The following is a 13,899-nucleotide window of genomic DNA, read 5'->3' on the forward strand; positions in this document are numbered from 1 at the left end:
GGTAGGTAATTACTTTATTAATCCCCGAGGGGAATTTTTTTTCAAGACTATTATGTAAGAGTGAGGCATCTGTGTGTAAGCTGCATGTTCCTCTTTTAGCTGCTGCAGGTGGCCGTAGTTTGAACTTCTTTATTATCCAAAAGTAACCAAAGCTGTGAAACAGAAACTAAAATATTTCCCTCTGAAGTGAAGCGGGGTGCAAATTTAACGGAGCATCAAATGGAAATCAAGGAGCCTACCTTAAAATTGTACTTTAGTAAAGTACTTGAGTAAATATAGGCTACTTTAATACTTTTCACCGCTGGTTAAGTTCGGTTTTCCAGCTTGTCTATAATCAATCAATTCATTTATTGACATTTACAACTGTAGACCAGATGGATTAAAAGCCTTTTTTGATGATTTACTCACTAATTAAGGCAGGCGGGGTGGTTTATTAGAGAGATGGAAACTCTTTTGATAATTAATTATAATAATTAAACCCATTATAAGGGATGAATTATTAGAAAGTAGCCTCTCATTGGTGTCGATCTGTCAACTCGTCAACACCGGAGGCGTTTTTTTCCACATGGAAATCACGTTTGTTCAGATCCACCGTGGCTCGATGAATTATGGCTGAAGCTGGTTGTGACTCGCTCAAGTCAAACATCCAAAAGTAGGCGGATTGCCATATTATTATTATTATTATTATTATTATTATTATTATTTTCACATTATAATCACAGCCGATGTTTTTAACCTCACTAACGACAAAACTGATCGGTACCGTAACTACTTTATGACGCCGTGCGCGTTCACCTTCGTGTTTCAGGGGGTTTATTACCGCGGCTCTCCGGTTTTGTCGTTAAACTCGGCTCGGTTAATAAATTCCGCGAGACTTGGCAACTTCCGGTTGAATAAACGCGCTTTCCAACCGGGAGAGACTCAACTGGCCGCAGTTTGTTTTTACGGTAACGGAAACGTCAGCGAGCTTTAAAGTTGCCGTTAGCCTGTTGCCGGTTTGAACCCTAACGGTTGTGTGTTTTTAAAAAAAAAAAAAAAAAAAATTATTAACGGTTCGGATCGTTTTATTAACCCGAGCCTGCGTGTGATGTTATTTTATATAAAAAAAAAAATAATTGGTCTAACGCTGTATTCGTCCTAACGCGTTGCCAGCTGGGTGACACTTGTAAGGGGATCTCATGCCCAACCTCCCACCCGGTCCTGCCGGTTTCAGTGCTCGTCCAGTCTTGTCGTTTTGCTCGAGTATTGGCTGGTTCGCGGCACATTATGCAGATTTTTTTTTTTTTTTTTTTTGGACGTCGGAGGAAGCGGAGGGAGGGCCGAGGGCCGGGCCAGCGGAATGCTACGTGTCTTGAAAGTCCCTTTTTTTTTTTTTTTTAAACACTCATTCGCCTCGTTTGATTACCCCAAAAAGTTTTGGTAGTCACAGCGGCAGGCTCCCCTCCGGCACGTCCAAAAAAAAAAAAAGGCACTGCGTGCGCGCGTCTGTCTGTCTGTGTGTGTGTGTGTGTGTGTGTGTGTGTGCGCGTGAAGCGGTCCGAGCCCAGCAGTCCGTCGGCGGTGTTGACGCGAGTCCCGACATGTCCGGAGTGAAAAAGCTTCGTACGGTAAGTAGACGGCGGAGATAACGGGAGAAGGGGAAGCGACAGACATTCAAGCTGTCATCAGATAAGCCGTAAAGTGTTTGTCAAAAGTGCAGCGAAGTGTGTGTGTGAGAGAGAGAGAGAGAGAGAGAGAGAGAGAGAGAGCAGCCCGAGATGTTAAACTCCCAAGTATATTATTAACAGGACATTTTGTCTTCTTAATAACCAAGTAATAATTCTGATTTATCCGCTGTATGTTCTACTTGTTAACGGTACTCTCTCTAACTGAGTTTGATGAGGCCTTTTTTTTTATTTTTTTATTTTATTTTTTATTTTTTCCTCCTCTCCTCTTCTTTCCAAACAACCCCGGCTTGTTTCTTGAAAGCTCTTCATGTTCACTGGTGTGCCTCTTTACCGTACTGCCAGGTGTGATGGCGATAAGACTCGCCTTGACTCTGAATAGGCCAGTTGTTGTAGTAACGTAACCGTGTCAATCTGGCCCATTCATAACATGGGGTGTCTTGTGAAGGGGGGAGAAAGAAGGAGAAAGAAGCCACTGTGAAAAGGCAGACTGATGCTGCACAGGAATGCTGCCGACTGGGAGAACACACGTGGAGTCGCCCAAAGGAGAAAGGGAGGAGAAATCTGGAAATACCGTAGAAGCGTTAAGCTCGCTCAGTATTTTCCATCCACAAACCGGCCCGTGTGTCCGTGTCTCGCGGGAGAGGTTCCAGAGCTGCTGAGACTGCGGACGCGCCGCTGGACGGTGGGCGCAGTCGTCGCTCACGGGCTCACCAGATGCATCACGTTGAAAGGAAGTTGACCGCTGGAAAGGAGGGAGGGAAGATACGATGTTGGCGGCGGGAGGCTGCGACGGGAAAGGGGGAGAAGGTGCCGTCCGTCTGCGCCTCGCTCGCATTATACGGCTCTGTACATTTTTTTTTTTTTTCACATTGTGCCACACCCGTATTCGGAAAGACAGTCATAACTTTGTAGGGTGATCTTCTCACGTTTTTAGAATTAAGGCTGTGTTTGTATATAAAACAAAAACAAAAAAAAAGGGGAGAGGAGGAAGGGGGGGGGGGAGCTCTTTAAGCACAGATTGTCAGAGGATGGAGGGAGTTGCGCGAGGGCAACGAGCAGGGTCTGGCTATGTTGAACTACTTTAAACTCTGGGTGGACAGGTTAGAGGCATAAGGATGGGAGGAAGAAGGGAGAGCGGGTGCAGGAGGGCGAACGTGCGGGCGTGAGCACTGCCACATCATCGCTGGGCTGCAGGCAGCACACTGGACACATTGTCCAGTCAGTCCCCACTCTCCCTCCATCCCCTTCCACGCCTCCCTCCTCCACCCCTCCCCTCTGGAAGTCAATACAGCCCCCATTTATCCACAGCTTTGTCACTTCAAAAAAAAAAAATGGCATTCAAAACCGGTGTGAGTTCAAATCCTCACGTAAAGTTCCGCGGCGGGTTTAGTGCGCGCGTCATGACGGTAAATCTCTTTCGGGATCTGGTCCGAGGCTGCATTTTTTTACAGCCAGCAGCGCACTCGTGCAATAACAGATCTGTCTGCAGGTTTCGAAGGCGAAGTAGGGCAGGCAAAGCAGAGGTGGGGCGCCTGTGTGTGTGAATAGGTAACGGGATCGGTGCTGAGGTGGCACGGTAAGATGACGATTGAATCCCTGTTTGCCTCATTTCTACGACGGTGTACCCGTGTGCACAGGTAAGAAGAACTTCAGTCTGCCTCCGTCTGAGCCTCTGCACTTCTATTTCAGAATCTCAACAGGTCGACCAACGTGGTGTACCAGGCCCACCATGTCAGCCGGAGCAAGAGAGGGCAGGTCGTGGGCACCAGGGGGGGCTTCAGGGGTTGCACCATCTGGCTCACGGGTAAAATCTCTTGTCGTCTTGGTCATGAAGCTGCTACATTTTTCAGCCACACGGGAACCGTAGATTGGTTTAATCCACCGATGCCGCTATCCCGTCCCCGTTAGGTTTGTCCGGTGCCGGGAAGACCACCATCAGTTTTGCCCTAGAAGAGTATCTGGTGTCCCACGCCATCCCCTGCTACTCTTTGGACGGAGACAACATCCGCCACGGCCTGAACAAGAATCTGGGCTTCTCTGCTGAAGACCGCGAGGAGAACATCCGGCGGGTTGCTGAGGTGGCCAAACTGTTCGCTGACGCCGGCCTTGTTTGCATCACCAGTTTCATTTCGCCCTTCGGCAAGGTCCGAAAACATTTACGCTCAACGCGTTGATGCACTCTGTCCGCCCGTTCAGACGGCATGAACGTCGTCTGGCAAAAGATTTATAGCAGATTTCTGGTGGACTAAAAAGGGCTTGGTGAAAAAGTTTGTTGCTTAAAATCAAAAATGCATTTCTGTCAAATATTTTCCCTTCGCAGGATCGTGACGAGGCGAGGAAGATCCATGTGAGTGCCGGGCTACCCTTTTTCGAAGTGTTTATCCACGCACCTCTTGAGGTGTGTGAGAGCAGGGATGTAAAAGGACTTTACAAGAAGGCTCGTGCTGGAGAAATCAAAGGTCTGCGTGACAATGTTCGCTGCAAATAACTTTCTCCCAGTGTTTATTGCGCCGCCACTCAAAGTAATGCCAGGCCTGTCCCTACGGCTGCAGGGCAGTTCACTTCATGTCGCAATCATGCTGTCTCTAACCGAACTGAAGTTAAGATAAGAACACCGTGGCTTATTCTTTTCATGGTTTTACATTTGTCACCAGGATTCACTGGGATTGATTCCAATTACGAGCGTCCAGAGGCACCAGAGCTCGTTCTGAAAACCGGGGAGCTCTCGGTGAACGAATGCCTCCACCAAGTGCTGGAGCTGCTCGGGGACCAGGTCGGTGTAACCAACTACAATCTCGGGATTTTCTTCCAAAGGCGGTCGAACAAACACTCCACATTGGCTCAGATGTTAGCGGTAGAACGACCCACCGCACCTGTTGCATCTCACAGAGGCTCGGTGTCAGTTTACACCTCCGTAACGATCGACATTTTCCCTGCACACAAATTGTAGCTCGCGGTTCTTTAAATGTTCCTTTTTTTAAACAAGCCGCTTCATATCGCAGAGCGAATTCAGCACAGTCAAAGGAGGGGCTCCATTAGCTGGAGAACTGGAAACGCTAGTGTAAACCCCGCCCATGGCTTTTCACATTAAAGTACAATAAAACCTTGATAGATCTTTAAACACATATTTGTTTAATGACAACAAGTAACACTGCTTGTGCTGCCAAGCCTCTGGCATTGCTGAAAGGCCGCTGACAAAGTAAACATGTAAACTTGATTTAAGTTGCAGCGTTGCGCACAGTGTCGTTCTCGGGCCTCCTGCGCTGTAGAATCACATGCACAAAACCAGACGCGTAAGTGTTTAAATGTACTTGATTGCGATCGGAAGAAGCAATTGAGAAATGAAAGCACATAAAAACCAAATAACTTACCAGTTAACTTTCCATCCCCCTGAACAGTTATCTGTTCCGTTGAACGACACATGACGTTGTGACACGTCAGAACATCCTGAGGGTACTGACCGAATTATTCTTCAGTAGGATGATGAGTCGTGAGTTGGGTTTCCTGGGCGGGGTGTGAATCCAGTGCCTGTTTCTCTAAAAGCTCTCAACATCCAACTTACTTCGTACTCTGTTTCAAAGTGACAAAGTTGGGAAAAACTGGAGTATAATTAGCTCGCCAACGCGTAACCCTGTGTGTTCCTGTGTGTAAAAAAAAATATGTAGCATAATAGCAAATAATAGGAGTCTTCTTCTAATTGTTAAATCTGAAATGAAACTGAATAACTGAAGATGTTGAACGAAGCCAAAACATGACCAACTTTATCAGATCAGAATATTGATATTCCTCCTTTGTGTGTGTGTGTGTGTGTGTGTGTGTGTGTGTGTGTGTGTGTGTGTGTGTGTGTGTGTGTGTGTAGAATATTGTGCCAAGCGAGATCATGGAGGAGGTAAATGAACTCTTTGTTTCGGAGAACAAGCTGAATCTTGCTGTGGCTGATGCGAGCACGCTGCCCACCATCAACATCACCAAGGTACCTCCATCCCTTCAGCACACAGGCTTCTTTTTCATCACAAAGCAAATGAACAAGCGGGAGGTCAGAGCAGCTGGATGTGGCAGAGAGCTGCTCGTGGTGCCAGACTTCCAATGTTCATGTGCCCCCACGGTACCAATAAAGACATAAAAAAGACTGCTTTATCAAAATGAGCATTGAGGTGAATGTCCTGGAGGTAAATGATGGTTTCAACTAGTCAAAGTTTGGAAGACGGAAACATAGTCACCTCCTTGCCGAAGGTTTTTAAGTGCCGTCGCAAACATTGTTGAAATAAAGATAAACGAATCAGGGTAGAACATTAATTTTTTTTTTTTTTAAATAAACGAATCAGGGTAGAACATAAAAAAAACAAAAAGAAACAACAACGTAGAATTCAACTTTCTTCTGAATGTTTTTTTCACCCTTTGTTTTTTTGTATTTGAAATTTTTTGTTTTGTCTCGAGATTAATTTCCTGAAATCGAATGTGTGTATGGGAGAGAGCGACATGCCAGAAGTATGTGTTCATTCAGTCAAGAAAGTTCGGTGGATCTGGTACTTGTTAACCACCTTCTATTAATGATGTGTCGTCAGGAAGAAATGGTGACGAATGAAAGTGATAAATATGCAGTGAGGCCATCCACGAATATTATGAAATAGTAAAAGTGTAAAACTGTGATTTGTGTTTTGGTCAAATATGACCTGTAAACGCGACATGTTTCCTCAGAAAGTCTTGCTAAGGGAGTGAGGAAGTTCATATATTGATCATAAGTAGATCAGCAGCGACGTCTCTGTCAAACGCGGCACAGTGCGCCTTTTATATGGTTTGCCTCTGAAGGTCTTTCAGTAATGGGGGGGAGAAAAAAAAAAAGGTCAAAAGGTCAACGCTAATATTGCGTCTCTGAGAAAGCGGTTGATTTTGCCGTTTCTGTTTTTGTCCCGGTCTGCTACCGTCCATCCACCAATTCCACAATTCTTTGATAGCTTCACCCAAAGTGTAACTGCAGGCTTGTCGGTTGGTGTAGAGGCCGATGCACCAAAATGCCGTCAAGTGTTGTTAAATCTGGGTCTCCGTTTGTCCACAGTTGGATCTGCAGTGGGTGCATGTTTTGTCAGAAGGCTGGGCCAGTCCTCTGAAGGGCTTCATGAGAGAGAGGGAGTTCCTGCAGGTCCTGCACTTTGGCAACCTGCTGGATGGTAAGAGATCGCCACGCTAAAGACCTGAGGACATTGTCACTACTCCACCCTGTCCTCAAAGGCAGCATCATCCAGACGAGTTGAGATTCAGTTTGTGAATCACGGCAACCAAAATTGGGTTTCATGGCAGAAATTGTTATAATACCACTCGTTTTTTTTTTGTTTTTTTTAAAGGACAAAAACACGTATTGACTAAAGATCGTACGAATGATTCGTAAACGGTCCTTACCTCAAACGACAATAAATCATAACATATTTACATATACGGGGATATACAGCCATAATTATTTCATTATCTTCCAACGGACGATAATAGTTTTTTTTTTATTTTATATTACTGTATTGCTTCTGCCTACGATCATGATTTCTTTCTGTACTTAACTGACAAATCCAATTCTGTTCTCGTAACCAACTAAAACTAAAAAACTACATGTTAGCCATTACAGCCATTCATTTTAGTTATCTTTATACCCATTACCTTTCAGCAAACTATTTAAGCCTTACATCCATTTCTTTAAGGCATCTATCTCACTCTTTTCATTACTTTTAGCGAATTATTTCAACTTTTCGAACTTGCTAACTACTTTTAATACGCCTTTAACTGCTACATGTGCTGTTAAGGTGTTGCGCGTCGGGGTTTATGGTTATAATGAAGCCTTTTTTTTTTTTTTTTCTTTTTTCAAATGAATTGTGCCTTTACAATCTTAGAGAGGCACGCTGTGGTGAGCGGGGAGTGCGTTTTTAGGGTACTGCGCAAAATACACGTCTGTGATGATATTTCCGTCGGTTCAGCGATGAAGGTCTGTGCCTCCTCTTCCGTCTCAGGTGGGGCCATCAACTTGTCCGTTCCCATCGTCCTGCCCGTCAGCGCTGAAACCAAGCAGGAGCTGGACGGCTGTGCGGCTGTAGCTCTGGAGTACCAGGGTTCCCGTGTGGCGATTCTCAGGAACCCCGAGTTCTACGCACACCGCAAGGAGGAGCGCTGTGCCAGACAATGGGGCACCACCTGCCCACAGCACCCGTACATCAAGGTACTGAGATGTTCCATCAGATGTCTTTTAACACGCGCCGTTATAATTTCAAAAAAAATACCGGCGTGATTTTGCAGACGGCAAGATCTCCGGTACCTTCGTCACCGTTTCACCCAATCAATTTCGGATTTTGTGGGTTTTGTTGCAGATGAAACGTAAATCCAGCCCAAGAATAACATTACATCAGTATCAATGCTACTTTCAGTTACATTTTGTTGTTGCTGTCGTATTCTCTGGTGATTGTCTTGAGCAGATGGTCATGGAGGGAGGTGATTGGCTGGTAGGTGGTGATCTGGAGGTGCTGGAGCGAATCAAATGGAACGATGGACTGGACCAGTACCGCCTTACTCCACAGGAGCTCAAGCAGAAGTTCAAAGACATGAAAGCAGGTCAGAAAAAAAAAAAAAAAAAAACTGAGCTGCAGTAACAGTCAGGGAAGTCAAAATGGCTCACAATTTGTTGTCAGTAGCTGCTGGTATGATTCATACTTCTCCATCATAAAATATCCATCGCAGCTGGTGAAAAAATAAACATGAGTTTTATTTAGCAATGCACCGTTTGTCTTTCAGAAGAACTTGACAAAGGACCAGATGAAAAAGTAAAATGGTAACTTTAAAGCTGCATGGGGGTCGTAATGAACAATGAAACGTCATCACCTGTTTTTACTTTCTCTCACTCACTGCGTGTGAATGCTGTGCGCAAGAGCCTTTCTTTTATACATCTACACTGTATAAAAGTGTAGTACTGTTTTTCAGTACTGAGTGTAATTACCAGTGAAAGCATGTTCTGATCTGCTCTTGGATTAAGTGGACAGTCCGACTTCCACAGCCTGTTTGTTCCCACTGAGAGAATTTTGAAACTGTTCCGAAATATATATTTGCATCGTTAAAAAAAAAAGAAAAAAAAAAGGCCAAATGATTAACTGAAACAGCTGTTTTCTTATTAGTCATTTGTCCAACAGAGGGAAGTAGAGCATTTGTCTGGGACTATGTTCTGCTGCAGAATTAGTTGCTTGTAAATATTTGTGATGGTGTATGTGTAAGTTTTGGCATAAAATAAACAGCGCTCATGTTCATGGTGATGATGTCACTCAGTCCGAAGGTCTCACTCGTGAATGAGCTTTAGTATAACTGCAGAGCTCTGTGACGTGAAGCTGTAAAGATATAGTAGCTTTTACTACTCGCACAACACGTTTCGGAAAGATCGATTGATTGTTGGTGTTTGTGTTTTCATGGGATTGAAATATAGAATATCAACATGGTCTATCCTTTAACACGAACCACAAACAATTTTGATGCCAAATTTATTATACAAGTTTATTTGACTTATGTGAAAGGCATGATGAGCATGTTTGCTGTGACAGCTATTATAACGCACAATATCCTTCCCATATTTTGGAACTTGGCCGGATCATGCAAGCAGCTGTGATTTTTTTTTTTTTTTTTCAAACATTACGACAAATACCGTTGTCATGCGAACATTATTTTATGATCCTCCGTGTTGTCCTCCTTAGATGCGGTATTCGCGTTCCAGCTGCGTAACCCGGTCCACAACGGCCACGCTCTGCTTATGCAGGACACCAAGCGGCGTCTGCTGGAGCGAGGATACAAAAATCCAGTTCTCTTACTTCACCCGCTCGGTGGCTGGACCAAAGACGACGACGTGCCTCTGGAGTGGAGGATGAAGCAGCACGCCGCTGTACTAGAGGAGGGCATCCTGGACCCAGCCAGCACCATTGTCGCCATCTTCCCCTCACCCATGATGTATGCCGGACCCACAGAGGTGAGGAGCGGTGGAGGCTCAGCCGGAGGTCTCACACTCGGCCCGGGTCTCGACCGTCGAGCCACAAGATCTCTGTATGTGACTGAATATCAACCTGTATTTCCTCCAGGTTCAGTGGCACTGCAGAGCCAGAATGATCGCAGGGGCAAACTTTTACATTGTCGGCCGGGACCCCGCGGGCATGCCTCACCCAGAGACTAAGCAGGACTTGTATGAACCCACCCATGGGAGCAAGGTCCTCACCATGGCCCCGGGCCTCACCTCGGTGGAGATCATCCCGTTCAGGGTAGCTGCCTACAACAAGACCAAGAAGGCTATGGACTTTTATGACACGGAGCGGTGAGTGGAGAAAGATGAGCAGGTTTTTCTTCTAAACTACAATCGACATTTAGGCGTCGCGAGATCCCGACAATAAAGCGCTCCCCCCCCCCCCTGTGTTGAATGTGTTTACTCGATGATGCTGATGTGGTTGTCCTGTGTTCACCCAGTGCAAGATGCTGAGACAACACTGTAACTAATGAAAAGAACTGCTGTACTTTAGGTGCCATTTTTCTTGAATTACAACATGTCACCAGTGATACAGCATTACATTACGTCTTCCTGGACACATTTTAGCCCCAAATCTTCTAAGTCAAAATGTTTTATTTAAATTAAATGTGAACCAAATTCTGACTGTATAAAGTATGAGACTCGTATACATCGCTTGTAGATTCCCTGCATGGCTTTTTCACCTTTTAGTCTCTTGCTGTGCAGGTCTTATCGATGTCATTATTATATCATTTGTAATTATTGACTCTTAATAACCCATCCGTGCTCCCCACTCTGCAATCTCTTAGACATGCTGAGTTTGAGTTCATCTCTGGAACCAAGATGAGGAACTTGGCCCGGAGCGGGGAGAATCCTCCTGAAGGCTTCATGGCCCCCAAGGCCTGGAAGGTGTTGGTCGAGTACTACACCTCTCTTCAGAAGAACAAGTAATCAACGCTCAGCTCACCTGTCAACAGTTGGTTTTTCAAGGCGGTGAAATATACATACTATAAATCAGGCGTGTTTCATGTGGGATGGATTTACTATAAGTAGTGAGTCATTCTGGTAGGGGTAGGTGGTTTGTCTTCACCAAATCAAAATGACTGAAGAAGTCAAAACGTTACATTTTTAGATTCCTATAAAACTATGTGATTTATAAATCCATTATTTGTTTATATTCATATTAACTTAAAGTATGTATTTTAATAAATTAAAGGTAACGAGAGATTCTTTTTTTTATTTGTATTTTATAAGCTTAGGAGCACATCCCAGGACGGGAAATCATTTTTGATATTTACTTGTAATATCGGAAGGATGCAGGAGAAAAAAACATGTAGATTTCACTTTTTTTTTTATAGCTTTTTAACATGGAAATTATCACTCTATCAAGTTCATTGTATGACCTGAATGAAAGTTACTCCATAGTTTTATCACAACATGTGGTGCCTACTTATTTTAGATGTATAGATGACGTTAATTAATTAATCGTGTTTATGTTTCATATTATTACTACCTAGATTTTTTTTTTTTTTTTATAACGTGAAAGTGCCTTTCTCTCAAATGTCAACATTATAAAAGTGAAATTGTTTCTTGCGAGTGTTCGCCTGAAATGTCTCAGAGATTTGTGTGATGTCATAAAGTGGCTCTGTGCATTCATGGCATAAAGACCTGCAGTTTTAAGAAGACAGAATATGTAAAATGCAGTAATAAAGGAAACTATTTGATATTGAAAATCTGACACGGCGATGTTGTGTACTTTAACCTAAACAAGATGCTGTGATTTGTGTCTGTGTGCCACTGGTTATGCAACACACCTTACACTGACTTCTATCTGTACAAGGTGCATACCTATCTGTGAGGTTAAAGGTCGTTTGGACAGTGTGGCGGGTCTGTGGCTGCAAAGCCAAAAAATACAATGCTGCCACCTGCTGGCAAAAACCGCCACCACAATAAAAAAAAATTAAAAAAATAACTGAATGAGGAGCTACTGTAAATGCATGTAAAAGGGTAGAGTCACTTTGGGTTTCTCTGATAGGAGGTAAACTGGATGACTGCACTCATCAGGACCACTTCACCCACTGAGACGGACACAGAGACAGTCGTCCATCCCGGCATGTTGTCCCAGTACAGTCCAATGTTCTGTTAATTGAGAGGGCAAACCAGGACCGGCAGCAGTCACAGTCAACAGTGGTGATGTTCTTTAAAATGGTCTAAATTCTTCTGCACATTTTCAGAGGAAAAAAACAAAAACACTGGGTTTGGCTCGGGATTGGTTTTGCCAGCTAGATCTTTTATAACAGATTAAGAAGATCCTGAGACGCTTTCAAATTACACTCAAGTGATGGTTGAGTGAACTTGGAGGACTGATTAATTTTGCCGGTCATTAAGCGGCGAGGGCTTACATTGCTGTGGGATGAGTGTTCTTCGATGAGGAGAACCAGTCTCCCCTGCAAGAAGCCGATTCCTAATTAGCCTTACATGGGATCGGATCATTTAATCTGCGATGTTCCAGGTAACCCCATTTAAATCTGCTGAACTGCACCCTCGGTGCTTTACAAAATCTCCCAACTACTGTACATCCAATATGTCATGTCACTGCGAAATGATCAGCGTAGCCACTGGTGGAAATCTCGTGTCCTCCAGGCCTACATGTTTCTATAGGATGAGCCTGTTTTAACACGTCTAAATGTTCTGTACCTACAGGAGCATGCAACTCACATTTCCACTCAGGTGCTCAGCGCTGGCAGGCAGCTTGACGTGCAAGGTGGCTTATTTAAGGTGATCTGGAATGATTTGTACCGCTGTCATGTTGCATTGGTTCCAGATGTTTACACACACACACACACACACACACACACACACACACACACGAGATAATTTTGCATCATTGACATGAATATCATGGATGTTCGAAATAAGAGAGTCAGTGAATATTTCCATCAGAGCAGCTGGCACCAGTGGGATTTTGGCACTTCAAAAAAGAAAGTCTTTGACAATCAACATTAAAATGTTATTGGTATTAATATTTTTGTTTTAACTAATTCCCTTGGTTGTACACATTTGACTTTGATGTTGTAATGAGGTTTTCCTTGCGTTTGCACTTTTAGTTTTAATCGTTCCTATACTGTATTGTGGCTGTTTGATTTTTCAGGAAAACCGAATTGAATAATCTGAAACTCAAAATGCTCCCTGATCAATTTTCTGTGGACCTAATTGACTTATTCAGCTCTCATCCAAACCCTGTACTTTACAAAATACTTGCAAGTTAGGCTGTGAATATATCTTTAATTCTACTATACATATTTATAATATTTTTGTTCTTTTACCGATGGCCATCACCAAACAATAACATGGTCGTTTATAGCCTCGCAATTAACAACTTTGTTATAAATTAGACTTAATTTGAGGACATTGCATGAAGAAGGGAAACGGGCAGTCTGTAAAAAGTATGAAATTCCGACAGAAACATAATAAATGTGTAATGCTCGATGGGTTTCTAAAACCCGGAATGACAGTTTAGACCGCGCAAAGTGACATTATGTTGGAAACTTCCCTAATTACAGCCACACGTGATCACTTTGACAGAAGGGCGCGTCGCATGCGGACGCGCTGTGTCCTTCCGCCGGAGGCACGAAATAAACTCGGCCGTTTCGCTTTTTTTTTTTAATTTTTTTTTTTTTAGGGATAAAACAATTAAATACGTAAGTAGTCGGTCGGCAGCACCTAATGGTCGCGTTTGAAAACCGTGTCGCGCGATTCTGCGTTCGCCGGCTTTAACTAGGCTGCGGGGGACTATAGCGCGAAGGCGGCAGGATATGCGTTGTAAAAAAAAAAAAAAAAAAAAAAAAAAAAATCGCAGCCCGCTCTACCTTCTTTTTTTCCTTCGGTGGAGGCCATGATGGGAGCCTGAGAGTCCAGCTGGAGAGACGGCAGCGATAAAAGATGACTCCCCGGGACGGGACGGTTACACTCCGCGAAATGCTCTTCGGTCTATAGTCGTACGCGGCCGAGGTGGAGCCTGTCACTTTTTTTTTTGCTCCCAGATATGTTCTCGGCGATCGGTCGATGACAATGTTGAATCGTTAAGGAGGCTTTTCTGGATCGAGAAAAAAAAAAAAAAAAAAAAGGAGGTAGCGTTTAGCTATTGTTGCTAGGCTAGCTGCCGCTTAGCTAGGTAGCTTAGCGAGCTAGCTCCGCGTTAGTGGCCGGTGACTCCTCTTGATC

At 44.0% G+C, this 13,899-nt stretch overlaps 1 protein-coding gene across 1 annotated transcript; it reads left to right on the plus strand.

Moving 5' to 3' along the window:
- Positions 1-1,509: 1,509 nt before the first annotated feature.
- LOC138617631 (bifunctional 3'-phosphoadenosine 5'-phosphosulfate synthase 2-like) lies at positions 1,510-11,583 on the plus strand. The gene is made up of 12 exons (XM_069692777.1): positions 1,510-1,607; positions 3,357-3,471; positions 3,576-3,811; positions 3,988-4,126; positions 4,322-4,440; positions 5,527-5,640; positions 6,724-6,835; positions 7,661-7,866; positions 8,120-8,255; positions 9,380-9,648; positions 9,758-9,987; positions 10,485-11,583. Exons 1-12 carry the CDS (start codon positions 1,581-1,583, stop codon positions 10,624-10,626), a joined length of 1,845 nt encoding a protein of 614 aa, XP_069548878.1. The 5' UTR covers positions 1,510-1,580; the 3' UTR covers positions 10,627-11,583.
- Positions 11,584-13,899: the final 2,316 nt, after the last annotated feature.

The sequence above is a fragment of the Brachyistius frenatus genome, unplaced genomic scaffold (genome assembly GCF_029030835.1).
Source record: "Brachyistius frenatus isolate BFR_SWC_R1_liver_20210118 unplaced genomic scaffold, ASM2903083v1 Contig_13, whole genome shotgun sequence".
NCBI classification, from domain to species: Eukaryota; Metazoa; Chordata; class Actinopteri; family Embiotocidae; genus Brachyistius; species Brachyistius frenatus.

Coding starts and splice junctions, on each gene's coding strand:
- LOC138617631 (XM_069692777.1), top strand. CDS start 1,581: ATGTCCGGAGTGAAAAAGCTTCGTACG. Junction 3,812..3,987: donor TCATTTCGCCCTTCGGCAAG/GTCCGAAAACAT, acceptor TTCCCTTCGCAG/GATCGTGACGAGGCGAGGAA. Junction 8,256..9,379: donor GTTCAAAGACATGAAAGCAG/GTCAGAAAAAAA, acceptor TGTCCTCCTTAG/ATGCGGTATTCGCGTTCCAG.